General features: G+C 38.3%; 1 protein-coding gene across 1 annotated transcript; it reads left to right on the top strand.

The window, feature by feature from the left end:
* The first annotated feature begins 959 nt into the window (after window positions 1-959).
* LOC131167599 (laccase-7-like) lies at window positions 960-27,867 on the top strand. The gene is made up of 7 exons (XM_058126393.1): window positions 960-1,037; window positions 21,424-21,739; window positions 23,886-23,989; window positions 25,118-25,269; window positions 26,062-26,306; window positions 26,385-26,516; window positions 26,647-27,867. Exons 1-7 carry the CDS (start codon window positions 960-962, stop codon window positions 27,735-27,737), a joined length of 2,118 nt encoding a protein of 705 aa, XP_057982376.1. The 3' UTR covers window positions 27,738-27,867.

The raw sequence follows: 27,867 nt of genomic DNA, 5'->3' as shown, positions 1-27,867 counted from the left end.
CTGTGACGAACAAAAATAACCAACCAACAATAATAATAAATCACACACTACAATAGGAATACCATGATTTTTAACATGGAAAACCCCTCCAATGTGAAGGGTAAAAATCACAGGCCTATGACACTTAATAAAATTTCTTCTATAATAGAGGCAAAAATTACAGCAATACAATCTCAAAAAATTTTTACAAACTTAGAGTAAAAAAGGATTCCCAAAAGAATCGCAATAAAATAAGAATGAACGGAAAGAAGTCACCCGAACGCAGTTATCGTCAGTACTACAAAATCAGGTCCTTCAAAGCTCTGAAATAGAACTCCATCATCCATATTAAAGGTCGACAAATCCCGAACGTGCACTCCAAATTTTAGCAAAATCAGATCACAAAAAACCTTTCGATTGTCGAGTTGATAAAGACTACACAACACACTACTGCTCCTCACATATTGCCACACACACTTCATTTTCACTGTTGCGGCGCTCTAATTTTGTTCTCCTTGTAGTGGCACTCCACATTTCCGCCTCCTTTAATTGCCCTAATAGGCTTCAAGCACATGGGCTTCCCTTTTTTTTTATTTACTTATGTGGGCTAGACCCAACAAATCTCCCCCTCCAACCCATATGAGGAAGCAGACATTCATTAAGATTATCAAACAATATTGATACTAGCTGCCTCAACACACAACTCATGCTTCACACAAGGCATCACCTTTGTCATCAAATTAGTAGCATTCTTATTAGTGTGGATCTTATCAAGCTCAAGCAACTTAGAATCCAAAACATCTCAAATCCAATGATGTCTCACATCAATATGCTTTGATTTACCATGAAAGGTTGAATTCTTACTGAGATGAATAGCACTTTGGTTATCACAAAATAACACATACCTCTTCTGAGTGGATCCAAGTTCACGAACCAATTTCTTCATCCACAATAACTATTTACATGCCTTAGTAGCTGCAATGAACTCAGCTTCTGTAGTGGACAAAGCAACACAATTCTTCAACCTAGATTGCCAAGACATAGCTCTCCCTGCAAAGGTAATCAAATAACCTGAAGTAGATTTCCACGAGTCTGAATCTTCAGCCATGTCTAAATCTATATAGCTAACTAGAACAAGTTTTTCAAAACCAAAACAGAGTTTCGTATAAGTTGTACCGCGGAGATACCTCATAATCCATTTCCCAGCATTCTAATGTTCTCTACCTAGATTAGAGATAAATCAACTAACTACACCAACTGCATGAGCTAAATCTGACCTTGTGCAAACCATGAAATACATTAAGCTACCAACTAAAAATGCATATGGAACACTTTCCATGTCTCTCTTTTCTTCATCATTAGAAGGAGACCGTTTACTACTTAACTTGAAATGTGTAACAAGAGGAGTGCTTACGACTTTGGCTTTTTTCATGTGAAACCGTTGAAGTACCTTCTCAATATTCTTTTCCTAAGATAACCATAACTTATTATCACTTTTGTCACGTGATATTCTCATGCTAAGAATTTTTTTTCTGGTCCCAAGTCTTTCATGGCAAAAGACTTGCTCAACGCATGCTTTAACCTGTCAATTCTACAAGCATTGTGACCAATAATGAGCATGTCATCAACATAAAGCAACAAAATAATGAAATCATCATTAAAGAATTTTTGAACAAATATACAATGGTTTGAAGTTCTTACTATAGCCTTGTTGTTGACCTTATAGGTCATACCCTGTTTTGATTATGACAAATAATCAAGTATTTAATGTCTATCAAGTTTGTGTGCAGGTTCATAATATCAAGATCATTAGATGGCATGTGAAGACTTGAAGAATAAAGACCCAAAAGATTCATTTATTGTAATTCATATGATCTTCATTTCAGGTATGTAATAGTAAAATAGGAAAGGTCTATAATAATTAAATGCATATCATGCATGTAAGAACTAATAAGCTCAAAAACCTTATAAAGACCCTAGGTGTAACACCCTGAACCTGTAAACCCAGTCTGGTGTGTTGTACCTAATTAATTGTGCTTTGTGGTGCCCCAAACCCTCCTTGTGGGACTTCGGTGTCACGTCATTCATTTTCCTGTACCTATTATTCCATTAATAATTACGCAGCAAAAAATATAACTACAATCCTTAATCAATATAATACCAAAGTTTTTTATATCTATCTACATTCCAACATAAATCACACATCCACCTGTATCAACATATATATACATAACTCCAAAAAAACATAATATACAACTTCTAGTATTCACAATCATCCATTTCTTAGAAGACTTAAAACATAAAACACAAAACATAAATTTATACAACCCAAAAGTATGATCAAGTTTATACCTTTTTTCCTTTCTATAACAAAAAATGTTATAATAATCCCAAGCTCTTTAAGCACGATCTCGTGGAGGTCCTAAAAAAGATAAATTTGTATTCGGGTAAAACACATCTCATTAAGGGAAGAAACAATATATTAAATCAGCGTGTGGCCAACATGAGGTTTGTAAATAACAAATAAAGTCATCATTGGCATTTAATCATAATTTCTAAAAACCTTTCTTGAGCCTGATCAAACACATGCAAGGTATTTTACCAAAAAGATTTCCTAAGGATTAAGGTGATTACCCGCCCATACAAGTAGCACCCCTCTACTATGATACTTTAGGCAACCAAAGGTAACAGCTAAAGCATATCAGGATACTTACCTTACTCAGTAAGCCCTCAAGTGAAGAAGTAATCTCGTACCCATACAATTCATACAAAAGTTTACCAATGAAGGCTCCCAAGAATAAGGAAATTTACCCACCCATACAAGTAATTTCCCTCTGTTTTATTACTTTATGCAACCTACTACTACATCTGATACCTACTAGGGTACTCGCCTTTCTCAACAGGCCCTCGGGTGAAGAGTTTGCCCTACCCAAATAAGTACATATCATAATAGCATGAATACTGATACTGCAATATACAATTCATTTTTACTTTACTTGGTATCTGTTATCTTTGTATATATATTTTTCATGTTCTCAATAGTTTATATTACATAGATCACTTTCATAGTTATCATTGCATAAATCTCATGTAAAGTCCACCTTGCATGGATCTCATGTAAAGTCCATCCTACGTGGATCTCATGTATAGCCCACCTTGTGTGGATCTCATGTATAGCCCACCTTGTGTGGATCTCATGTACAGTCCACCTTGCATGGATCTCATGTACAGTCCACCTTGCATGGATCTCATATCATATATTTTCGTTGTAATAGTTCACATCACATGAATCTCATGTCGTATCAACTAATGCACATGCAACACATATTTTATCACATTTTAGGATTCCCAATATCTCATAGTTGTACATATCATAATTCATCACATAATTTCCATTTTTACTTATGCCACACAATTTAGCAATATATTTCAAACATGTTCGATAAAATAAGCCAACCCTCATTTATCATTTATATACCGAAAACATACCCTTCATTTCTTATACAATTTCCCTAAAGAATCCTTTCATTAGTCCATTTTCATATATACATAACTAATAAAACAGCGTTAGGCTCAGAAGTCATAATTTAAATGTTTGGTATTTTTAACCCATAAGGAAAACATATACATATGCATAAATTATCCATTTTTTTTATCTATTTAAATCATAAAAACTAGTTTAATATATTTTCCCCCCTTACCTGCTTTCTTGAACTACGCCAACAGGAACCCCCAAAAGATACCTATGACGCTCACCTGGACCCTGAATCAAAAACCCTAGTTTAATCAGATAAATCCCAAATAGTTTACTATTTCTACATTTTCTTAACCTATAAATCTTAAATGAACCTTTAGAACCTAAAATCTAAGAATCTTAGCCCTTAACTCAACTTAGGAGCATTTCCCGAAAAGTCCAGTTTAGAAAACTGCTCCGCTAGATGTGTAGAGAATCTTCCCTAGAACACTGTAGTAGTCTCCGATCGTCGATTCAAGCTGAATTCGGGCCAAAAAAATTAAAGAGAAGGGAGATAGACGTTTTAGAAAGAGAAATTAGGAGGAAAAAGGAAGCTTCCCCAAACCTTTTTATACACGTTGCTACCACGTGGCCTCGTCGACAAGTCACAGAAGAAACTTCATCGATGAGGAGATTCATTCATCAATGAGTCTTAAAATCTAGAATTTGCTCATTTGGGATCTTCTCATCGATGAGGAACTGAACTTCATCGATAATCTTTAGAGAACACTCGTCAACGAGGACATGAAACTCGTCGATGAGGTCTGTTGTTCCCTTCTTTTGAAAATTTTCCCCTTTTCCTTTATTCCTTATTTATCTATTCCATTTGTCATTTTCTTAATTATTTAACCATTAAAATTTTATGGGTCATTACATTCTCCCCTCCTTTAGAAAATTTTGTCTTTGAAATTTCATTAATCATTCATTTCTACATTCCACTAGATTACATACCATTCCATAATATCATCAGATAAACTTTTACATCATTCATAACTAAGTAAAATCATCATGTAGACTTTCAATTCATCCATAACTAAATTAATTTATAATTATTTTAATCATAAACCCATGCCTAAGCCCCGACATTATTTGGCTCAGGCTGGATCAATGAGTAAACTCTTGTTGGACCACCTCTTCTTAGTGGTACTTGTTGTTTCCCCTAGTTCTAACTCGGTGCAGGTGTACTCGACAACAGCACATGACAATTCTGCATGGTATGCCCCAGCTTACCGCACATGTAGCAATTAGGACCCATAGCCCGACATTCACCTCTATGTCTCTTGTTACATCTATAGCATACATGATAAGATAAATCATTCTGAAACCTAGAATAGCTCTAATCTTTCACCTCCAGCCTTGGAGCCACCGCATCCCTTTCTCTCTTCCATGAACCTTGACTACCCTTAGCCTGAAAACTAGAAGGTGCAGACCTTTTCCTTTGCTTTAACAATCCTGAACTACCCTGCAAGCTCTTTTCTAGTATTGAAGTCTTATCTACCAAGTTTGAGAAGTTCTAGACCTAGAATCCTACTACAAGCTCAAAGATCTTCCATCCGAGGCCTTTTTTGAACATTATGGCCTTTCTTGCCTCATTTGGAATCATAAAAGGTGCAAAGTGAGATAGCTCTACAAATTTTTTCGCATACTCTCCAACAGTCATATTTCCCTAGGTCAAATTGGTAAACTCCTCAACCTTTTCCTCTCTAGTGGACAAAGGAAAATACCTGTCAAAGAATAGCTCCTTGAATCATTCCCAGGTTAGCGCCACTTTCACTTCCCTCTAACCCTCTAGCAGTTTCATACAAAGCCACCAGCGTTTTGCGTCTCCAATCATCTTAAATGCAGTAAAGCAAACCTTCTGTTCATCCGTGCAGCCAAGTATTTCCATTATTTCTTCAATTTCTTAACCCAGTTCTCTACTGCCACTGGATGAGGTCCTCCCTCAAAATTCAGAGGGTTCAACCTCATAAACTCTTTGATGCTACTTTCGTGATCTACAATTGGACAATTCTGCTATCTAGGATCCTTCTTCATTTCTGCCCTAACTTGATGGGCTCTACCCTGCAACATTATGGACATATCAATTTCCTCTTCACTGGAAGTCGTCGAATCATCCCTTCCTTCTGCCTCTACGTCCTCATCTCAAGGATCCATCTTGAAAATAGGAAAGGAAAGAGATAAAAATTTCATATCATAAACCCAACAACACAATTATATAATTTAAATCTAATATACATACAAGTTCCCCATATAAGGATCAGTCTCACAGCTCAGAAACGAAATCATCTAAGGGTTATCGTGGATTTTCTAAGGTCGTCGATTGCTTCAAAAAAATCACAAGAAATCAACATCGTATTTCCGCCTCCAAACTACAAAACAAAATCTTATACTTCTCAACACCTAACATATCCATCTAGTATCATTATCCTAACTAATTCCTATACTCTGGTATAAATCATCCCTAAGTTCGTAGAACCTAAAAACTATTGCTCAAGTTCCAAAATGTAACACCCTGAACCCGTAAACCCAATTCGGTGTGTTATACCAGATTAACTGGGCTTTGAGGCGCCCCAAACCCTCCTTATGGGACCCAGGTGTCATGTAATTCATTTTCCTATACCTGTTATTCCATTAATAATTACATAGCGAAAAACATAACTACAATCCTCAATCAGTATAATACTAGAGTTTTCTACATCTATCTACATTCCAACATAAATCATACATCCACTTGTATCCACATATATATACATAACTCCAAAAAAACATTATCTACAGCTTCCAGTATTCACAATCATCCATTTCTCAAAAGACTTAAAACATAAAACATAAAACATAAATTTATACAACCCAAAAGTATCATCAAGTTTATACCCTTTTTTCCTTTGTATAACCAAAAATGCAATAATAATCCTGAGTTCTCTAAGCTCGATCTCGTGGAGGTTCTAAAAAAGATAAATTTGTATTCAGGAGAGACACATCTTAGTAAGGGAAGAAACAATACAATATATTAAATCAGCATGTGGCCAACATAAGGTTTGTAAATAACAAATAAAGTCATCATTTGCATTTAATCATAATTTCTAGAAACCTTTCTTGAGCCTATTCAAACACATGCAAGGTATTTTACGAACAAGATTTCTTAAGGATTGGGGTGATAACCGCCCATACAAGTAGCACCCCTCTGCTTTGATACTTTAGCCAACCAATGGTCAAAATTGACGCATATCAGGGCACTTACCTTACTTAGTAAGCCCTCAGGTAAAGAAGAATCTCGTACCCATATAGTTCATACAAAGGTTTACTAGCCAAGGCTCCTGAGAATAAGGAAATTTACCTGCTCATACAAGTAATTTCCCTCTACCCTAATACTTTATGCAACCTACTGCTACATTTTAATAACTACTAGGGCACTCGCCTTTCTCAGCAAGCTCTCGGGCGAAGAGTTTGCCCCACCCAAACAAGTACATATTATAATAGCATGAATACTGATACTACAATATACAATTCATTCTTACTTTACTTGGTATATGTTATCTTTGATTATATATCTTTTCATGTTCTCAATAGTTCATGTTACGTAGTTCACTTTCATAGTTCTCACTGCATAAATCTCATGAAAAGTCCACCTTGTGTGGATCTCATGTAAAGTCCATCCTACATGGATCTCATGTAAATTCCATCCTATGTGGATCTCATGTACAGCCCATCCTTGTGTGGATCTTATGTATAGTCCACCTTGCATGGATCTCATATCATATATTTTCTCTATAATAGTTCACATCACGTGAATCTCATGTCGTATCAACTAACACACATGAAATACATATTTTATCACATTTTAGTATTCCCAACATCTCATAAGTGTACATATCATAATTCATCACATAATTTCCATTTTTACTCATGCCACACAATTTAGCAATATATTTCAAACATGTTCGATAAAATAAGTCAACCCTTATTTATCATTTATATCCCGAAAATATACCCTTCATTTCTTATACAATTTCCCTAAAAAGTCCTTTCATCAGTTCATTTTCACATATACATAACTAATAAAATAGCCCTAGGCTGAGAAATCATAATTTAAATGGTTGGTATTTTTAACCCATAAGAAAACATATACATATACATAAATTATCCATTTTTTTATCTATTTAAATCATAAAATCCTGGTTTAATATATTCCCCCCCCCCCTTTACCTGCTTTCTTGAACTACTTCAACAGGAACCCCCAAAAGATGTCTGTGATGCTCACCCGGACCCTAAATCAAAAACCCTAGTTTAATCAGATAAACCACAAATAGTCTACTATTTCTACATTTTTTCAACCTATAAATCTTAAATAAACCTTTAAAATCCAAAAACTAAGAATCTTAACCCTTACCTCAACTTAGGAGCATTTCCCAAAAAGCCTAGTTTAGAAAACTATTCCGCTAGAAGTGTAGAGAATCTTCTCTAAAACACCATAGCAGTCTCCAATCATCGATTTGGGCTGAATCTGGGCCAAAAATTTAGAGAGAAGGAGAGAGATGTTTTAGAGAGAGAAATTCGGAGGAAAAATGGTTTTCCTTTACCAAGAAGCTTCCCTAAACCCATTTATACACACTACTGCCACGTGGCCTCGTCGACGAGTAGATAGGATTCGTCGATGAGTCATAGAAGGAACTTTGTCAACAAGGAGATTCATTCAATGACGAGTCTTAAAATCTAGAATTTGCCCATTCGAGATCTTCTCATTGACAAGGAACTGAACTTCGTCAATGATATTTAGAGAACATTCATCGACAAGGTCTGTTGTTCCCTTCTTTCAAAATTTTTTCCCTTTTCCTTTATTCCTTATTCATCTATTCCATTTGTTATTTTCCTAATTATTTAATGATTAAAATTTTTCGGGTCTTTACACTAGGTCCTTGCACTTACACTTAAGTTAGTCCCCAAAATCACATATGCTATTAGGGGAACTGATTGAATTCAAACTGAACTTAAAGGGTTAAAATAGTAAGGCTTCGGGCGGCCGAACTGTGGTGTTCAAAACACCTAAGTCGACTAAACTATTAAATGGTCAAAAAGTTGACCTGACAGAATTCAGAATGAATTGAGTGTCCATGGCCAACCGAACTCAAGTCCTTACTTTTTCCACCAACTCGGCAACTTAAACTACACGTTAAAAATACCCCTAGGTGACCGAATGTTCAAGTTCGGCAGTCCAAGCTTGAGGTCAGGCAATCAAACCTCGAACAGAATGGAAAATCGCCTAGGTTAGTAAACTGAACCCTTATTCAAGCACCCCGAACTTTGAAAACCCACTTTCTCTATTGTGTCTGTTTGGGCGACTGAACCAAGGGTCAAGCGCTCGAAACTCTTGGGTTGTCTTAATTTTTACCATGGTTATTTTGAGTTAAATAGGGTTAATTTTCCTAAATACTTTTTAAAACAAATTTAATAGTACCCTATGTATCCCCAACGATTATAAACTTGGGCAAGTCTATATATAGGGGTTCATTTGCTTGGATTAGCAACTAATTAGCATATTGATTAGGCAAAAAATTTTATGAAATTTCCTAAGCCCAATTTCTTCATACAAATCCTATACACTTATATACTACCATTCTTTCTAGAAATCAAGTCTTGTGAGTGTTTATTCATTGTTCTAGTGTGCTAAAAACCCTCATTTTTCTATTGCATATTTGATTTTCGGATTGAGGGTTTAGTTAGATTTTTCCCCCAATTTTATTTAATACATATGTGTGTGGTAAAAATCTTATAGCTAAGTAAGTCTTTGCATTATTATTGCAAGACGTATTGAGCTCGTATTTTTATGTGTGCAAAAATATTTTTACAAGCCTATTTTTGAATATCTCTTTATGCTTTGATATTGAGAAAATATTTTTGAGATATTCCGATTATTCTTGGTACAAATCTTTGAAACCCTAAATTGTGATTGAGATTTTCATCTTTACATAATTTCAAATATTAGCTTGTTGATACACTCTTGTGTTTGAATTGAGATAGTCATTACTTTGAGTGTTGATTGTGCATATACACCATTGAGATTATTGTTCTTACATTATTGGTATGCTTTTATTATTACTGGTGCAAATCTTCTTGATTTAGAAGCATAATATTTGTACGCATCTAGTATTGAAAATTGGTTATATTCCAAGCGTGGTCCAAGGGGGGCGTTAATCCATTCCGGAAGGATTGGTTGTAAAGGTTGAGGCCAATCCTGTACTAATTGACCTGGTTATATTTAGGTGTCATTCCATCAATTAAGTGAACCTTAATGTAATCCTTGTGCTTATGAGTAAGGGCGAGGATGTAGGCAGTTTGTCGAACCTCGATAACATATCTGGTGTCATATCTCCTTACTGCTTTATTGTGCATACTTAATTAGATTACTTTTGAAGTTTAATTTTTGCTGAATATACATTGATTTATTTTATCCGCACTAGGTTGACCTTAGGTTTGTGTAATACTGCTACTAGTTGATTGACCTAGGGGATTAATTTTTAAATACCAATTCACCCTCCCCCCTCCCCCCTCCCCCACCCTCTTAGGATTATAGTAAAGCTAAAAATTGGTATCAGAGCCTAGTAGCTTAGACTTAATAGTTATTTTACAAAAGATCTAGATGGCTCATAACACTGTAACCCCTATCTCTGAGAGGATAATATGAAAGCTCTTAGTATAAATGCTACTGCCATGAACAATCTGTATTGTGGTCTTGATGTTAATGAATTTAATAAAGTTATGGCATGTTCTTCTGCTAAAGAAATATGGGATAAGTTAGAGGTCACCTATGAGGATACTAGAGATGTAAAAGATAGTAGGATTTATATGTTGACCAGTGAGTATGAAGCATTTAGAATGAATACTGGTGAGTCCATCCAGAGCATGTACACTAGATTCACACACATCATTAATTCATTGCATGAATTAGGTAAGACTTATCCTACATATGAGATGATTAGGAAAGTCTTTAGGGGTTTGCCTCCTATTTGGGAAGCAAAGGCTATGGCCATATCTGAGGGTAGAGACCTTAAGGCTATGTCACTAGATGAATTGATAGGTTCAATTATCACCTATAAGTTAGCTATTAATGAGAGACTAAATGAGCTCAATAGGATGAGAAAAGTGATTGCATTAAAAATGTCTACTAATACATCTAGTGAGTGTAGTGAACCTGAATTGGGAGATGAGATGGCTATGCTTACTAGGAAGTTCAGTAGGTTCTTCAGGAAGAACAGCAGGCTATACAAAATGTTGAGAGATTCAATATCTAAGAAGGGAAAGTCTACTAAAAGAAAAGAAAAATCAAACGCTCCCACGTGCTACAATTGCAACAAGGTCGCATATCAAACCTAACTGCTCGTTGCTAAAAAAGGAGTCTAAGAAAAAGAAGAAAGCCATAAAAGCATGTACCTCATGGGATAGACAAAACAGCAGTGATTCAGGTTCAGATTGCAGCGACTCTGAGATTGCTAACTTGTGCTAGATGGCACGGGACGATGAGGTATTGTCTTCTTGTTCCTTATCTTCGTATTATTTTGATGATGATTGTGATTTTGATAGCGTGCCTACTTTTAAAGAATTGCAATATGAATATATTCGTGTATCTAAATTGTTAAACAAAATGACCAAGGAGAATGATGTTGTGAAAAAGAAATGTGAAAATTAGTCAAAACTATTTGAAATTGTAAAGAACTCTCATGCCTCAATTCTTAAAGAAAAAGATTTGAAAATTGGCAAGCTTGAGAGAAAATTGGAAGATAGCTCCAATTTTTTTAAAAAATTTACTGAGGGCCAATGCAATTTTAAAAAACTACTTTGAGTCCAAAGAAATTCTCTTAGATTACCTAATCTTTATTTGGATTTAATGGTGCTGAAAATGTAAGACGGCCTAATCTTTATTTGGGATATTTTACTCAAGAATCAAAATTTCAAATTCCACCTAAATATCCTTGGTGTCAAGTGATATGTTTTAAATGTAAACAAATTGGTTATATTCACTTTGAATGTCCACTTAGAAATATATATGTAAAAGTTAAAAGGGTGTGTAGTGTCAAATGTGATCCAGGCACTAACCCCTATGGACCCAACAGAATTTGGGGACTAGCGTGAGTTACTTAGATTTTCTTGTATGTGTGCTTGAGATCGTCCTCTTCCATCTATAGTACTGGTAAATTTGTTTACTGTATACCAGGCATAGTAAGACACATAGGACTGAGTCTTCCATCTGATGAAAGTGAGACATTTGATTGCATTTCATTTGAATTCCAAATTGTTTCTAAACATTAAGAAAGCTAACCACAAAGGGTCCTTGCTGAGAATGCAAAAACGACCAAGATCAACCTCAGGCAAGCAAATACTAGGGCAGACTTCAAGCGCTTGCTGCGAGTGTGGCCAAAACCAGTAAACTAGGGGCAGTTCTTGTGTCAAAAACATAGCTAGAATTAGTGGCAAGTAAACACTGAGGCAGACTTTGAGCGCTTGTTAAACCTAAAAGATGACCAAAATTAGTGGTAACTAAACACTGGGGTAGACTTTGAGCACCTGTTGAACCTGAAAGTTGACCAGGATCACTGGCAAGTAAATACTGGGGCAGATTTTGAGCACCTTTTGGAATTTGAAACATGGGTCAGATCAGTGACAATTTGGAGTTTAAAAATAAACCCAAGGCTAGCAAATAGACAAATGCAAAAAAAAGGCAAACTCTGTGTTAAGTGCAAGTTGATCCAATTCAGGTGCCCTCATGACAAAGCCAAATATGAAGCCAAGACTAGTGACAAACAATGGTAACTAGGACTGATTTTGGGTTGAGTTTTTTCTGAACTGATTTTGATGCCTTTATATTAGAGCATAAGATGAAAACATAGCCAAGATCAATAGCTGAGGGCTGGAACTAGGGCAGTTTTGGAGTTCCATTGGAGCAAATTCGGGAGCTTTCATGGCATAATAGAAGTCAAAAATAGGGTCAAGACCAGTGAATAGATGAATGAAACTGGGGCAGTTCAAGTATTACCAAGATAAGAGATTGGAAGGTCATGCACCCTCATGCATTTCATGCATTGGAGAAAGACATTCGCATTTTGGGTAGCGGCATGCATTCATGTCATGAAACATGCATCATGTACATGTAGCAACATATCCCTACATTCTAGCATCACAAGTTAGCAACATGCATACACATAGCCACAAAAAGCATTCATGCATACTCATCTTGTGAAACAGGCTTTTGAATAATCCTTGGGCATCTTTGACTGAACCATTCTTGCCTTGCTGATATCTGAACTAGGGCAACTGACCTTAGACTTAGTTTGACAGACTTTGAACCTAAGGCAACGGACCTCACGCAAAGATTGACATATATTGAAACCAGGGGAGCAGACCTCAGTAACCAATTAAGGCATTGGTTGTTGAATCGAGTAACCTAAAGACAGTCAAAGAATCTCGGGACTTCGTTCTCGATTGATCATCCCTAGTGAAGCAACTTTTTCGGGACCTAGAATTCCACACTTGAATGCTCATTGTCCAAAATACCTCGGGATTTTGTTCCAACTGATCATCCCCAGTGGAGTAACTCTGAGCCTTACACTTGGGGACATTTTCCAAAAGAATCTCGGGATCTCGTGTCCAATTGATCACCCTCAATAGGGTAATCTATCCTCGATTGATATCCCTAGCGAGTCAACTATGTTTCAAATGTGAAAATGTAAACTACACTTAAGCACATTTTGAAATGTAGGTTTGGCTCATCGTACCCCCACTGCTTGGATTCTCCACATCCGTAGTAAACTAACACAGAGGTTTGGGTCATCATATCCCCATGGCTCAGATTCTCCACGTCCATAACAAATCAATGCAAAGGTTTGGGTCATCGTACCCCCACAACTCAGATTCTCCACATCTATAACAAACTAATACAGAGGTTTGGGTCATCGTACCCCCATGGCTCGGATTCTCCACATTCACATCAAACCGACATAGAGGTTTGGATCATCATACCCCCACGACTCGGATTCTCCACATCTAAAGCAAACTGACATAGAGGTTTGGGTTATGATACCCCCACGACTTGAATTCTCCACGTCCGCAACAAACCGACATAGAGGTTTGGGTCATCGTACCCCCATGGCTCGGATTCTCCACATCCTCGGCAAACCGACACATAGATTTGGGTCATCATACCCCCACGACTCAAATTCTCCATGTTTGCAGCATACTGACATAGAGGTTTAGGTCATCGTACCCCCACGGCTCGAATTCTCCATGTCTGCAACAAATCAACACAGAGGTTTAGGTCATCGTAACCCCCACGGCTCAAATTCTTCATGTCCGCTGCAAACCGACACAGAGGTTTAGGTCATTGTACCCCCATGACTCGAATTCTCCACGTCCGCAGCAAACCAACATAGAGGTTTGGGTCATCGTACCCCTACAACTCGAATTCTCCACGTTCGTAGCAAACCGACACAGAGGTTTGGGTCATCGTACTCCCACGGCTCGGATCCTCCACGTCCACAACTAATCGACACAAAGGTTTGGGTCATCGTACCCCCACGGCTTGGATTCTCCACATCCACAGCAAACTGACACAGAGATTTGGGTCATCGTACCCCCACAACTTAGATTCTCCATGTCCACGGTAAATCGTACTCCCACGGCTCAAATTCTCCGCGTATGCAGCAAAATGACAGAGAGGTTTGGGTCATTGTACTCCTATGACTTAGATTCTCCATGTCTGCAGTATTCTAACACAGAGGTTTGGGTCATCATACCCCCACAGCTCGAATTCTCCACGTTCGCAACAAACCGATATAGAGGTTTGGGTCATCGTACCCCCACGGCTCAAATTCTCCACGCCTGTAGCAAATCGACACAGAGGTTTGGGTCATCGTAGCCCCACGACTCAGATTCTCCACGTCCGCAGTAAACCTATATAGAGGTTTGGGTCATCGTACCCCCATGGCTCGAATTCTCCACATCCACAGCAAACCAATACAGAGGTTTGGGTCATCGTACCCCCACAACTCGGATTCTCCACGTTTGTAGCAAACTGACACAGGGGTTTGGGTCATCGTACCCCTACAGCTCGGATTCTCCACGTCTGCAGAAAACTGACACAGAGGTTTGGGTCATCGTACCCCCACGGATCAGATTCTCCACATCCACAGCAAATCGACACAGAAGTTTGGGTTGTCGTACCCCCATAGGTGGGATTCCTGCATCTACAGCAACTCGTCATTGAGGTTTTGGTCGCTATACCTACACAGCTTGGATTCCCCATGCTCACAGCAAATCGACATAGAGGTCTGGGTCATCGTGGCCCCCATAGCGCGGATTCTTACACCCACATCATACCACTTCACATCTCTTGCAATTCTTGCACTTGATACTGATCATTAACCCCGGCTAACTCCTAACTTTTAACCACTAAAAAAAACGACTCCGTCTTTGATAGAAGCCAGTTGCAGTTGATTGACCAAAGCTACGACCTGGTTAAAATAAGTTTCTTTTATCTTTGCATACTAGTTGCTTCAAATAATATAGGAGAGATCCTACTGTCACATTAAAGCAATGAATCCTACAAAGATGGGCAACTGTTGACACCCCAATTTTAACCAGGCCAACCCAAGGAAACCCAATGAAACAGGAATTGACTTTGAGACCCGAATGATCATGAGTTTTGGATTTAAGTCCCTAATCCCCCAATCGAGTCCTTCTAATTTTAGTCAAGTCTCTAAAAAATTCAAAAAATATGGTTTAGAATTGGATCTTGTAAATTTTTAGTCCGCCTTAGGTTTTCTTTAAGCCAATTGTTAGAAAATGTGTAGGGTAGTTTTAATCAACTCTTTTAGTTGCAAAATTGATCTTCATGCTTATATATAACCCTATAGATTCAAAATCGGCTTCCTTTAGGTATTTGGGTTTGAGTCTTAGGAGCTATAAAATTGAGCCCCTTTGAGCTGAGTGCTTTTGATTTCAAAATCGATTTTCCCTAATCGAGCCTTGTAGTTTCCAAATCCATTGCAGGTTAGACTCTAAGACCCTTTAATTTTAGAATTATTGTTCTTCACAATAAGCCTAGGACTTATTCTAAGTTTGTAATTTTAGACTCAAAATCCAAAAACTAGTTTGGGGTCCCCAAATAAAGAATGATCATTTCATTTCAAAATCAGTGTTCTTCATAATAAGTTCGAGCCTCATCCTCTAAGTTTTGATTTTAACTTCAAAGCCTAAGAATTAGATTAGTTAATTAAGTCCTTTAAGTTTGTAGGAGTCCAAGAATTTTCAAAGAGTCTCCAAAATCTTAACCCTTTTTGAAATCGAGTCTTAATTTTAGGATAGGTCACATTGGGTCATTAAAGTCATATTCATTGTTTTCTTGGTATTCAAAGGTGGTCAACTCTGAAGTCAAAATTATTGGTCAAACTTATTGGTCAAAATTGGTCAATGCTGGGAGTTGTGACATTAGCGGCTCAGTAAAGGGAGCACAGATGTACACATGCACAGATGGGCATTTAAACATACAAATGATAAAACAGTGAATGAATGTAAGATGAAGCAAAGTATCACGATACAGGAAATTTTGAAAATAAAATATGTAAAAAGATTGTACAAATAAAGATCTCAGAACCAGTGACCCGAGGATACATGCAGAAATAAAGACAATAAAATAAAACTAAATTTGATTCTCCAAGCCAGGCTTGCCAAGCTGGAGCGGCCAAAAAGCCCGTCATTCCCCTACACCCACCTTGCACTGCTTCCATCACTTGCGCATAGGAGAGGAAAAGAACCAAAATCAGTTAGCAATAAAAAAATAAAATACAAAAACAAAAGGAAATAACTGATACCCATGCCCACCTATCTGGTGCTACTAGCTAAAAGCCCCAAAAGCCCTCCTCTCCTGCGTTGATACCTGGACTTTCAACTGCGCACAGAAGGGAAAGATGACACAATTTGTTAGCAGCAGAAAAATCAAAAAAATAAAATAAATCAAATAAAATCACATGGGGAGAATAAAATCATTCCCTGATAGTCCATTGGTGGGGACCACGCTGGAGAATTGGTGCCAAAATGCACCCCCCGGACTCCCTATAAATAGGGAGTCCCACCATTGTAGCAAGCAATGGAGAGAGAGCACAGAATTACTCTATGAAAATTGAAAGAGAAGAAAAAGCAAGTAAGAGTAGAGAAGTTCTGTCCAAATAGAGAGTGAATCAAAAAGGGAGAGGGGAGGTTCTGCAAAATTGGAGAGAAAGATTAGAGTGAGAATTAGGAGAGGCTCTGTAGTATACAGTGTGGAGAGCATAGGGAAAACCCTGAATCACTAAGGTTCAGAGACTCAAACCAGAACCAGGGAGCCAAAAATTCAAGTAAGATCCACCCGGAGTCCAGAACAGATAGCCATAGGAGGAGGAAATCAAGAAGGGGGAGAGAGGAGGATGAGGTAAAACTTCAATGTCCTTTTTCTATTTAGCTTGATCCATGCTGCGAATTGTGTATACGATTTGAACACAGGTACTCCTCCCCCTCGGATTTTGAATCTGAGCATAGACCTCAATCCCACAACTTAGCTTGCACTCGGGTTTGAACAACCCGAACTAAACCCCTCTAATGGATCCCTCAAAGCCCACTTAAAATGTTTTAAACCAGGCCCAAATTGTTTTGAATGACTCGAACCCACTGTTAAGACCCCGGGCCTTTGTTTTACAAACCGTCCAACCCAATTCCCCTTTTAAGCAAATCCCCAACCCAGAGCCTGTTCTAAACAAAGCCCCCAACCCATTTAGTTAACCAAACCTGACCTTCAGGCCCACACCCAAGATTAGAGCCCACTGTTGCTTTAAAAACTAACCGAACCACTAACATTTGAAAAATGAGGCCCACTCTCACTTTCCAAAACACCCCGCCCCTAATACAATCTGTTTAAATTCACCCAAGCCCAACTCCTTGTTTTGAAAACACTCGAAGCCCATTTAAAAAAAAAAAAAACTTAATCAAGCCCATTTTTCAAAACAAGCCCATACCCAGTTTTCAAAACAACCAAGCCCACTTTTTAAAATCAAACCAAGCCCACCTGTTTTAAAATTTTAATTCAGACCCGCTTTAATTTTTTAAAACACCAGGCCTAATTTAACTTTCAAAACATTAGGATCGTTTCAATTTTCAAGTCTAGGCTTATTTTAAATTTTCAAAATTCAGAGGCCAGCTTTCAAACTCAAATCTGAGGCCCATTTTCATAAAGCTAGCCAAGCCCACATAGGCTTACTCCCTACACATGACTAAGGTCATGTGGCTTGCCTAACCCCCACACGTGCCTAACCCATAACGTGCCCACAAACTCACTCGGGTCTACTCGAGTTTACATTGACCCCTCCGAGTTGACTCACACGAGTCAATACACACACCACTCATCGAGTTGAGGTGATTCCACTCATCTTCAACCTGAAACCGAACTTGATCCACACCTGAAACCGTAACTCAAAAACGATCAATACATCACAAACCCAAAATCACCATATATAGATTACATTATAAAAATCAAGATAGGAAAAGGAAAAACTTATCCTTGTTTTTTTTTTGGCCATCCATCGGTTCTGTTCCTTAAGATGAAGACTTCGAAGCTAGAGCTAGAATCGAGATCAGGGTCTCTAACGACAGCGAGGTGTAAACCCCACGACTCTTTAGTCCTCGAATAAGGATCTGAGAGAGGAAAGCTAAAATGATGAAGGATTATGGTTTTAGGCCACTCGAAGAGAAGAATTGAGAAGAAAGAAGAGAGAAAGGAGACAGAGATACAAAAGGGAACAAGGAGAGGGAGATTGGGATAGGAAGCTGGGGTTTCTAGATCGGGATTTCAAGATCTAGGGTTTCATAGGGGAGTTACAGAGAAGAGAGGGGAAGAAGGTTACAAAAACCCTAGGGTTTCCAAGAATAATTAGGAAAGAGGAGAGGGAGGGAGAGAGAGAGAGAGAGAGAGAGAGAAAGAGAGAGAGAGAGAGCATTTGAAAGAGATAAGTGAAAATGGGAAGAAGCAAAAATTTGGGGATTAAGTATGTTAAAGTTTGGAGCCTCGGGATCATGTCGCGTGGCATCTGATCCTCACGGATGTGCGACACGTGGACGAACAATCTCCCACACCTGCTAAGATGATGCGACCCTCTTGCAACGATCGGATCACGCCCCTCACCAACAATCCCGATCACTCTATGATAGTGTTGTCAGCACGGGGCATTCTTGCGCCTTCCCTAGCCATCCGATCTCTCCATGCTTCAATGGACCTGATCATCTATGTTAGAAGCGTTAATTAGGATCCATCCTTCCGAGCGACACGTGGCGAACTCACCACCATTGTCATTAATGCAGGGAGGCACCTCATATCTCAACTGTCGAATCTCCATACTGCACCAATGACAAGGATTACTTCATGTTTCATCCTTCCAACCACCCACTAACATGCGTCCATCCGGTTCTGTGGGTAATAAATGCTAAAGGACACCCCATTCCTTCATTGTTTGATCCCTGGTCTCATCAATGGTGGTGACTTTCTTGAGCTAGAAGCCTTCTTAAATGCCCGCAGACATCCCCATTCAATAGCCAACACGTGGATTCATCTTCCCCATGAACACGACACTACCCACGTTTCACCATAGACGCTAGATTGCTCTCTCATCAACAACTAGAGTTAGGCCATGTGGCTCAATCCTCACTCACATGCCAGTGCCTCTTACCACACGACACATGGCATTGGCCCTAACCAAGCCTTAAACCAGTTTTCTCTGGATCGGTCAAAGTTTGACCAATCCGCCTCCTTGAACCGAATCACACCGGTTCTTTCAAATAATACATTTAAATTTCACAAAAATTCATAAAAAAAACTCAGAAAAACCACCAAAAAATCTAGAAAATTGGGGAAATTTTCTAAAAAAAAATGTTTTAAGTCAATTTTCATCTATTTGAAATAATCCCATGTTTACAAAGCACATTCTAAAAGTTGGGAAAATATGTTCACACTTGGAAAATCACAAAAAAATTCAAAAGATCTAAGAACATTTGTGTGGTCTCGACCAAGACCCTAAACTAGTTTTCCCCATGAACCGGTCAGTGCTCAACCGGGTCCTCCCCTGAACCGGTTCATGGTAGTTTTCTCCATTTCACTTGTTTATTACTATTTCGATACCCATAAAATTCTCAAAAAATCCATAAAAATTCAAAAAACTTAGAAATTTTCTAAAAAATATTTTTTTTGACTTATCTTCATGGTTTTTGTCTTATTTTTATTTTTGTTATTTTGAGATTTGGGAAAATATTGAAAAAATCACGAAAAATTGCAAAAAAAAAAAATTGTTTTCACACTTAGAAAAAATCACAAAAAATATTTTTAGGTTCAAAAAATCGTTTTCATCTCGAACAAATTTCAAAAACCTCCTGGAATATGAGTTTTCACTTAGAAACTTCTATAAAGATTTCAAAACCCTAGGAGTGTATTTTTATAAAATATTTTCTGGATTTTCCATCCCAATGATTGTAACAAAGGGCATGGACTCTTCGGAGTATTGGATTTCCCCGATTTTGAGCAAATACCTATATAATATCTATTTTGTGCATTTTCTTTGATTTTTGGAAGGGAGTAATTTTGAAAGGCTTATTATATTCATTTTGGGATAATTTTCAATTAATCTGGTACCATTCGTAAGAATGGACCCGTAGGGGGTGCTAATACCTTCCCCTTGCGTAACCGTACTCCCGAGCCCAACTCTAGTGACCCAAATCGATTCTACCCCTAACAGGGTAACAATCAAGTGTTTTAATCGCACTCCAAAAGGTTAGTGGTGACTCTATCACACATTATATTTCCATGAAAAATACTTTTTCAAAATCACACATCCATTTTTCCCCGTTCGCAGTCGCACCCATTGTCAGAATGGTTTCTAGCCGGATCTGGGACGTCGCGACAATGCCAACTGCTTTCCTATACATTTTTTTCTAGTCAGCGTCAGTTTGTTTTTCTGGCTTATCACTACCCAACTCAATCGGATCAAACAAATCCTTACAATAAAGAATATCCTCCATCTTTGGTTTCCAAATTGAATAATTTGAAGTTATGAGCTTGCACATAGTACCTACATTGTCTTCCATATTTTATATGAACCAAGTTCTGATACCACTTGTTGGGAAAGTAACAAGACAACTAGCACGGAGAATAAATATTTCAAAAAAATTAAATCTATGACGAGCAAAAATAACCAACCAACAATAATAATAAATCAAACACCACAATAGGAACACCACGATTTTTAACGTGGAAAACCCCTCCGATGTGAAGAGTAAAAACCACAGGGCCTATGAGACCCAATAAAACTTCCACTATAATAGAGGCAAAAATTGCAGCAGTACTATCACAAAAAATGTTCACAAACTTAAAGCAAAAAAGGATTCCCAAAAGAATCGCGATAAAATAAGAATGAGTGGAAGGAAGTCACTAGAATGCAGTTACTGTCAGTACCACAAAATTAGGTCCTTCAAAGTTCTAAAATAGATCTCCACTTTCCATATCAAAGGTTAAAACATATAGATGTTAGGCTGCATTTTGTGAGAGATATTATTTCTAGTGGAGAAATAGAAGTAAGAAAATTCCAATGGAGGATAATCCTTTGGATATGATATATGACTAAAGCAGTACCTAAATCCAAGTTTGAACATTGTTCGAACTTGGTTAACCTTGGAAGTTTCTAGTGTCGGAGATGCTAAGGAGGTGCAAGGGTCACAAGCTTGCCAAGGTGGAGAATTGTTGGAGTGTCGAGCTAAGAAGGATCCAGACCGTCCATTCCTAAAGAGATCCAGTAGCAGTTTTTTTGTTTTGGTTATGGGGGAGGGCTTTGTTGTAATTTACTCCTATTTTAATTGTAAAACAAAAACAGCAGGGCTGTGAGTTTCCTTCCAAGGCTTCAGAACAGATTCAGTTTTTTCAGCTTCTTGGAGAAAAGGAAAAAGAGGGGCAGCGCAGGAGGGTTTCCATTCCCACGAGTCTTCACCAACCGCAAGCCTTCACTAGCGTGACAGCAGCTTGCAACCGCAAGTCTTCTTTTTCAGCAGCCATGAGAGAGAGCATCTGTAGAAGGGAGTTCCTTCAGCCGCGTGGGAGAGTGAGGCTGCACGAGAGAAGGAGACGGCAGCAGAGGTTCGACGTTGGGGGGTCTACAAATCCAGCGGAGGTTCACGCACTAATAAGGGAAGGTAAAAACACAGATTTAGTTTCTTGGGAGGGTTTTCTTCTAGGAAAATTAGGGAGAAGGATAGGGAGAAACCTAGGGTTCTTCGCAGGTGTGAAGAGGGGGTTTCTTGGGTTGTTCTTGGGCTGATTTCTAGAGGAGATCGGTAAGATAAGAAAGGGTAAATCTTTGTGTACTTATATTTATTTCCACCGATTTAATATAGTGTCTCTAGAGGTGAGTTTCTGCAGTGGATGTAAGCCAATTTTTGGGCTGAACCACGTAAATGTGTTCTTGTGATTGTGTGATTGGCATGTTTATATTTTTCTGGATTTATTGAGGTTTTGCTGAATATTGGATTGGTGAACATATATTTTTCTTGATCAGAGTTAGCACACACACACGCGTCAAAATAAACAGGTTTAAGTTTAGGTGTGATTGTGGTTGATGCTTTGACAAAATCAAATTGTTATTGTGGTTTGTTTGAAATTAATTAAAATCTGAAAAATAGAATTAGCAATCAGCTGAATTACACACAACACATTGCTACACACTTCTTTTCCACTGTTGCGGCACTCCAATTTTTTTCTCCTCGTAGCGGCACTCCACACTGCCGCCTCCTTTAATTGTCTTAATGGGCTTCTCTCTCTTTTCTTTTCTTTTTTATTTACTTATTTGGGCTAGACCCAATATTATGATCATATATTCCGCTATGCAATTCAAATTTATACACGTACATAAAGTTGTCCCATATTAGAAAATTAGGTAAAGTTTGTGTCTCCCAAAAGCAATGCTTGCACTGACCCAAGCATATACATGAGGTAATGTATTGTAACTTAGTAGTTTCATGCAGTCACTTTAGTGGAGCACTTTGCGCAATATTCACAACATGCAAATGCAAGGGCCAGATGAGGCCTTAGCTAATATTAATTATTTAGGCCACCGTTTAATTAAATTGATTTGTCCATTTTATAAGCTGGGTTATTCATTTTATTATGGGTCATCTTAAATTTAAAGTAATACAGGAAAATTTGAATGCGTCATCTTAGAAATATAATTAGTGTTTGGAATGATTTTAAAATTTAGAAAGTAAGGGAGATCTGTTTTGCTATCCCAAACTAGTAAAGTTGGCCCATTTTACTCGTCCCATATAGTTTCCCCTCAAATGATCATGTGGGGCTGCTACGCATTAGTGTTCACCAGTAAAACTGGTTTACTCATTATGTTAAACTTGTCAAATTGTTCAGCTCATCATTTGATTAATTTGATAAGTTCATCATATTTTGCACTAGAACCTTTAGAAGCAATTGACTAAATAACATCCCCCTCGTATGATCGTACTATAGATATCTACATATATCTAAATACATTGACCTTCCATTTCATACATATGACGATCCTAACGAAAATAACTATAATACACATACCTATATTATGAAACCCTCACAGGAGTTTATGGACAAAGAATGGGCAAACCTTTATGGTTTGTATCTCAAGACATGGAAAGGGATGTGGTCAATTAAGTGCTAATAGCTGATAGCATGCGCTCATTTAGTCAAATCTTTCATACTTAATTTACTTTGATCACCCAACATACCTAATTCCATTGAGAAAACTATTAATTCCTGATGATTGAAGGGAGAGATCATTAGGCCAGTGTCAAAATCCCCTTGTTCAAATAAAATTCAAAACGTCTTGTTTGATTTTTTTACCCGATGACTTCCTGTACCACCTCCCCCTTGCTTTTTTGAATGTGTATTTTGTTGCCCTGTTAGATAACGTGCAGCCGCAGGTTCATCCCAGTAACGCGTCCAATATTACTTTAGGACTTCAAATGTCTTCTCCAAAACCACAAAATATATTTTATTTGATATATAAGATAGAGATAAAGAAGTAAGCTTTTAATTAACCAGATTACCACGCAACATGGATTGGTTGTGGATTTTAATCTTTAAATATGCAATAGAGAATGGAGACCAAAAGGTAGAAGACTTTTTTCGGTGATCCGGTACTGCTGGTTCTCAGAAGAACCCTCCCATAAAAATTTAGATATAAAAGGAACCTCCCCTTCTCCGATTAGCCTCGCTCTCCACCTTCATTTTCATCTTCATCTCTTATTCCTTGTCATCACTGATCATCAAGTCTTTATTTGTTTTTCTCTCTTTCAACAGCAGAAATGGCACGTTCTGTGTGTTTGGTAGCAATTGCATGCGCTTTTGCCCTTCTCATGGCTTCTTCAATGGCTTCTGCCGGAGTTGTCGAATACACGTTCCACGTAAATTTCCGCCACGCCCATTCATCATTTTGTTTTTTATGCTTTTTTTTTTTTCTGCTAGGTCAAGGGTTTTGCATAGGGAGTTCGTGATGCGCTCTTGCGTGCTACTGGTCTATTGCGTGCTTCTGTCATTTTGGTTTAAAGCAAAATGAAGAATGCAGTTACTCTATGGTGTTGAGTGCTGTTTCTTAATTTTGTTTCCTTTTTTTTCTGTTCCATGGCGATGAGGCTCCATACCCTGGTACAACGAGCTCCGGGGTGAGCCATCAACTCCAACATTAATGGAGTTCAGTTCTTCATGCATGGGGCATATATATCAAATATGTGTTTTCGATTAAGTGAACATCTAGCTATAGCATGCAAAGTGTTCGGTCAATCTGATTATAGCTGAACCCTTATAATAGATTTTACGGTTGTATAGGCTCTTTTAGGCATACTATATCTAGCTTGGGGGGTATCTGAACAGGACATAGAGTCTATGTGGAGGTCTATAATACTATCTTTTTGATATACCTCTGAGATGCAAACCCTAGGAAGGGTAGCATATTTCAAATTGTTATTAATATTTTGTTTGTTTACTATATTTGTATTGTTACATAATTAATGGAATTCTTCATAATCGAAGGAAATGTGTTTGGAAATGTCAAACTATACATGTAGAAGAGCAACTTGCTTTTATATTTTGTCCACCCGACCTTAACGTCGGTTCAATATTTGTCAAAAATAGTTTTTATTTTTTATTTATATCTTTTATAATTTTATACAAATACTATTTCTTGTTTCAAATTTTTAACATTTGCAGGCATAGAAAAATTGAACAACGTGGTTCGATTAACTTTCAAGTTTTCTACTTGAGTACTAGAAAAACAGAAAAAAGAAAAAATAATAGTAATGGTTTTCCGAAACCCCTTGACTAACTTCCATCACAAGGAAATAACTCACCAAAGTCAACCGAATATGTATACTTGTGTATTGGGCATATCTGCATATACATATGGTTGTACGAGCTTAAAATTTTATTTATAGCAGCTGATTATTAATCAATTATATGTATACATTTATTTTGTAGCTAGCCAGCAATTATTAATAATGAATGAATTAATTATATGTATGTAAATATGGCGGCAGGTATCAAACATGACATTAAAGCGACTGTGCAATGATCGAGTGATAACTGCGGTGAATGGGAGCCTCCCGGGCCCAACCATCCATGTCCGAGAGGGCGACAACCTCCTCATTCACGTCAACAACAATTCACCCTACAACCTCACTATTCACTGGTCTCTCGCTCTCTCTATCTATCTACTAATTTAATAATCTAGCTATAATTAATTGTTATTGGGCTCAAATTAAAATGAAAACACGTGCATGCACGTACCATGCATTGCATTTCTCTAATTGCATTGACCTTAATTGGGCATCATTATACTTAATAATCTTAATCAAGTCATCATCTATTCCACCCATTTAATTATGACTTTGACTTCTTCCGCATGTGCGCCTTTCCAATTTCAACTTTCTTTACCCTTTATGCATTCTAAATTTCAATTCTTGTTTGCATTTTTTCTTAATTGATACTATTATCTATTAATAAAACGTAAACTATAAAATAAAAGGTGATTTATCTTTTATCTCATATTTTTTTTATTGACCTTTCGAAACTTTAACCTAGAATTCCCTATTCTATGAGTTAAAAATTTCTTCAATAAAAAAACATGTTAGTTTATTATACAAAAATCATGCCAGGTGTTATAAAGTAACCAGAGATGTTGAAAAGATTGAGCATGGTAAAGAATACATAAACCAAAGTTATTGACCAGATTGAGAATGAAATTATTCTTTTTTAATATGTTCAACAATAATTATTTCCTGGCATAATATCAACAACATTAATATGTAATTCAAAAAACAATGCTAACACAATCATGATAGAAAAGGACATCCTACCACCATTAAGCTTAGCTTAATATCGCATTTAATTATTTAAATAGCTAATTAGATAGAACCTAATAAATAATTGAATTGACCTTTTATAATTATTATTTATTTATATTTTACGTGTGAATATGCAGGCACGGAATTTTTCAATTACTAAGTGCGTGGGCGGACGGACCTGCATATGCAACTCAGTGTCCGATACGTCCTGGAAATAGTTATACCTACAATTTTACTATCACCGGGCAGGAAGGAACACTTTGGTGGCATGCCCATGTTCAATGGCTGCGGGCAACTGTGTACGGGGCACTCGTCATCCAACCACGGGCAACCCGATCCTACCATTTCCAAACCCCGTATCAAGAAGTTCCCATTCTCTTCGGTAATAAGATATATACACCATGCTTTCAGTAAGTAATCCCATAGGGGAGAGCCATCATACTTACATGCTTGGTTGCAGGAGAATGGTGGAATGCTAACGTTGTCGATGTGGAGAACCAGGCAATTGCCAGTGGCGGTGCGCCAAACAATTCAGATGCTTTCACCATTAATGGCCTCCCGGGCGATCTCTATCCATGCACTTCCCAAAATGGTATGCAATGCAATCAATGACCCATTTATATATTTTACTCACCACATCAATAATGGATGCACAGCTCAAATCCATCCATTCTGTTTCTTACCATATGTCGACTTATACCTTCATTCATAATATTCATCAGAAACATACCAGCTCAAAGTAAAGTCCGGGAAAACCTATCTCCTCCGCATTGTCAACGCTGCACTCAATAACCAACTCTTCTTCAAGATCGCTCAACACAACTTCACAGTCGTCGCCATCGACGCCTGTTACACCAACCCCTACAGTACAGATGTCGTCGTCATTGCCCCCGGCCAGACCACCGACGTGCTCCTCACAGCGAACCAGTCGCCGGGAACTTACTACATGGCAGCCAGACCCTACGCCAGCGCCCCCATCCCATTCGATAACACCACCACCAGAGGCATGCTCGTCTACGACGGCGCAAACTCAAGCCAAACCCCACCAATGCCCATCCTTCCAGCCTTCAACGACACCCCGACGGCCCACAAGTTCTACAGCAATCTCACTGCGTTCGTAAATGGGCCTTTTTGGGCCCCTGTACCAACGCAAGTGGACCACAACATGTACGTCACTGTTGGGCTGGGCCTGGTCCCGTGCGGAGGCAGCGGGAACGGGTCCACCTGCCAAGGCCTGCTTGGGCAGAGATTCGCTGCAAGCATGAACAACTTCTCGTTCCAGTTCCCCACAACAAGATCGATGCTGGAGGCCTTCTTTTACAATCTCAGTGGGATCTACACCACTGGATTCCCCGACAATCCCCCGACGACGTTCGACTACACCAACGCCAACATCAGCACAGATCAGTCGTTGATCATGACCACCAAATCAACCACCGTTAAACAGGTGGAGTACAATTCGACGGTCCAGATCGTGCTCCAGAACACGGCCTTCGTGACGGTGGAGAATCACCCCATGCACCTCCACGGTTTTGACTTCTACGTGCTGGCTCAAGGGTTTGGGAATTACGACGCGAACAAGGATCCGAAGAAGTTCAACTTGCGGAACCCGCAGGTGCGAAACACCATAGCCGTGCCGGTGGGAGGATGGGCAGCCATCAGATTCAGGGCGAACAATCCAGGTGTGTGGCTGATGCACTGCCACCTGGACACGCACCTGCCATGGGGACTGGCGACAGCATTCGTGGTGAAGAATGGGGGCACTCCTGGGTCGACGCTGCCGCCGCCGCCGGCGGATCTTCCCCGCTGCTAGGTGTTCTACCAGAATTCTTCACTTACCCATTGCTTCGATTTGTCATTTATTATTTGTTGTTTATAATTTGATTTGTTGTGATGAGGTTCAGGTTCATTTCTTTAGTTAAATAAAAGCAGCTTTGAACTAA

Source organism: Malania oleifera, chromosome 11 (assembly GCF_029873635.1).
Source record: "Malania oleifera isolate guangnan ecotype guangnan chromosome 11, ASM2987363v1, whole genome shotgun sequence".
Lineage (NCBI taxonomy): Eukaryota > Viridiplantae > Streptophyta > Magnoliopsida > Santalales > Ximeniaceae > Malania > Malania oleifera.
This window is presented reverse-complemented; position numbering and strand designations above follow the sequence as displayed.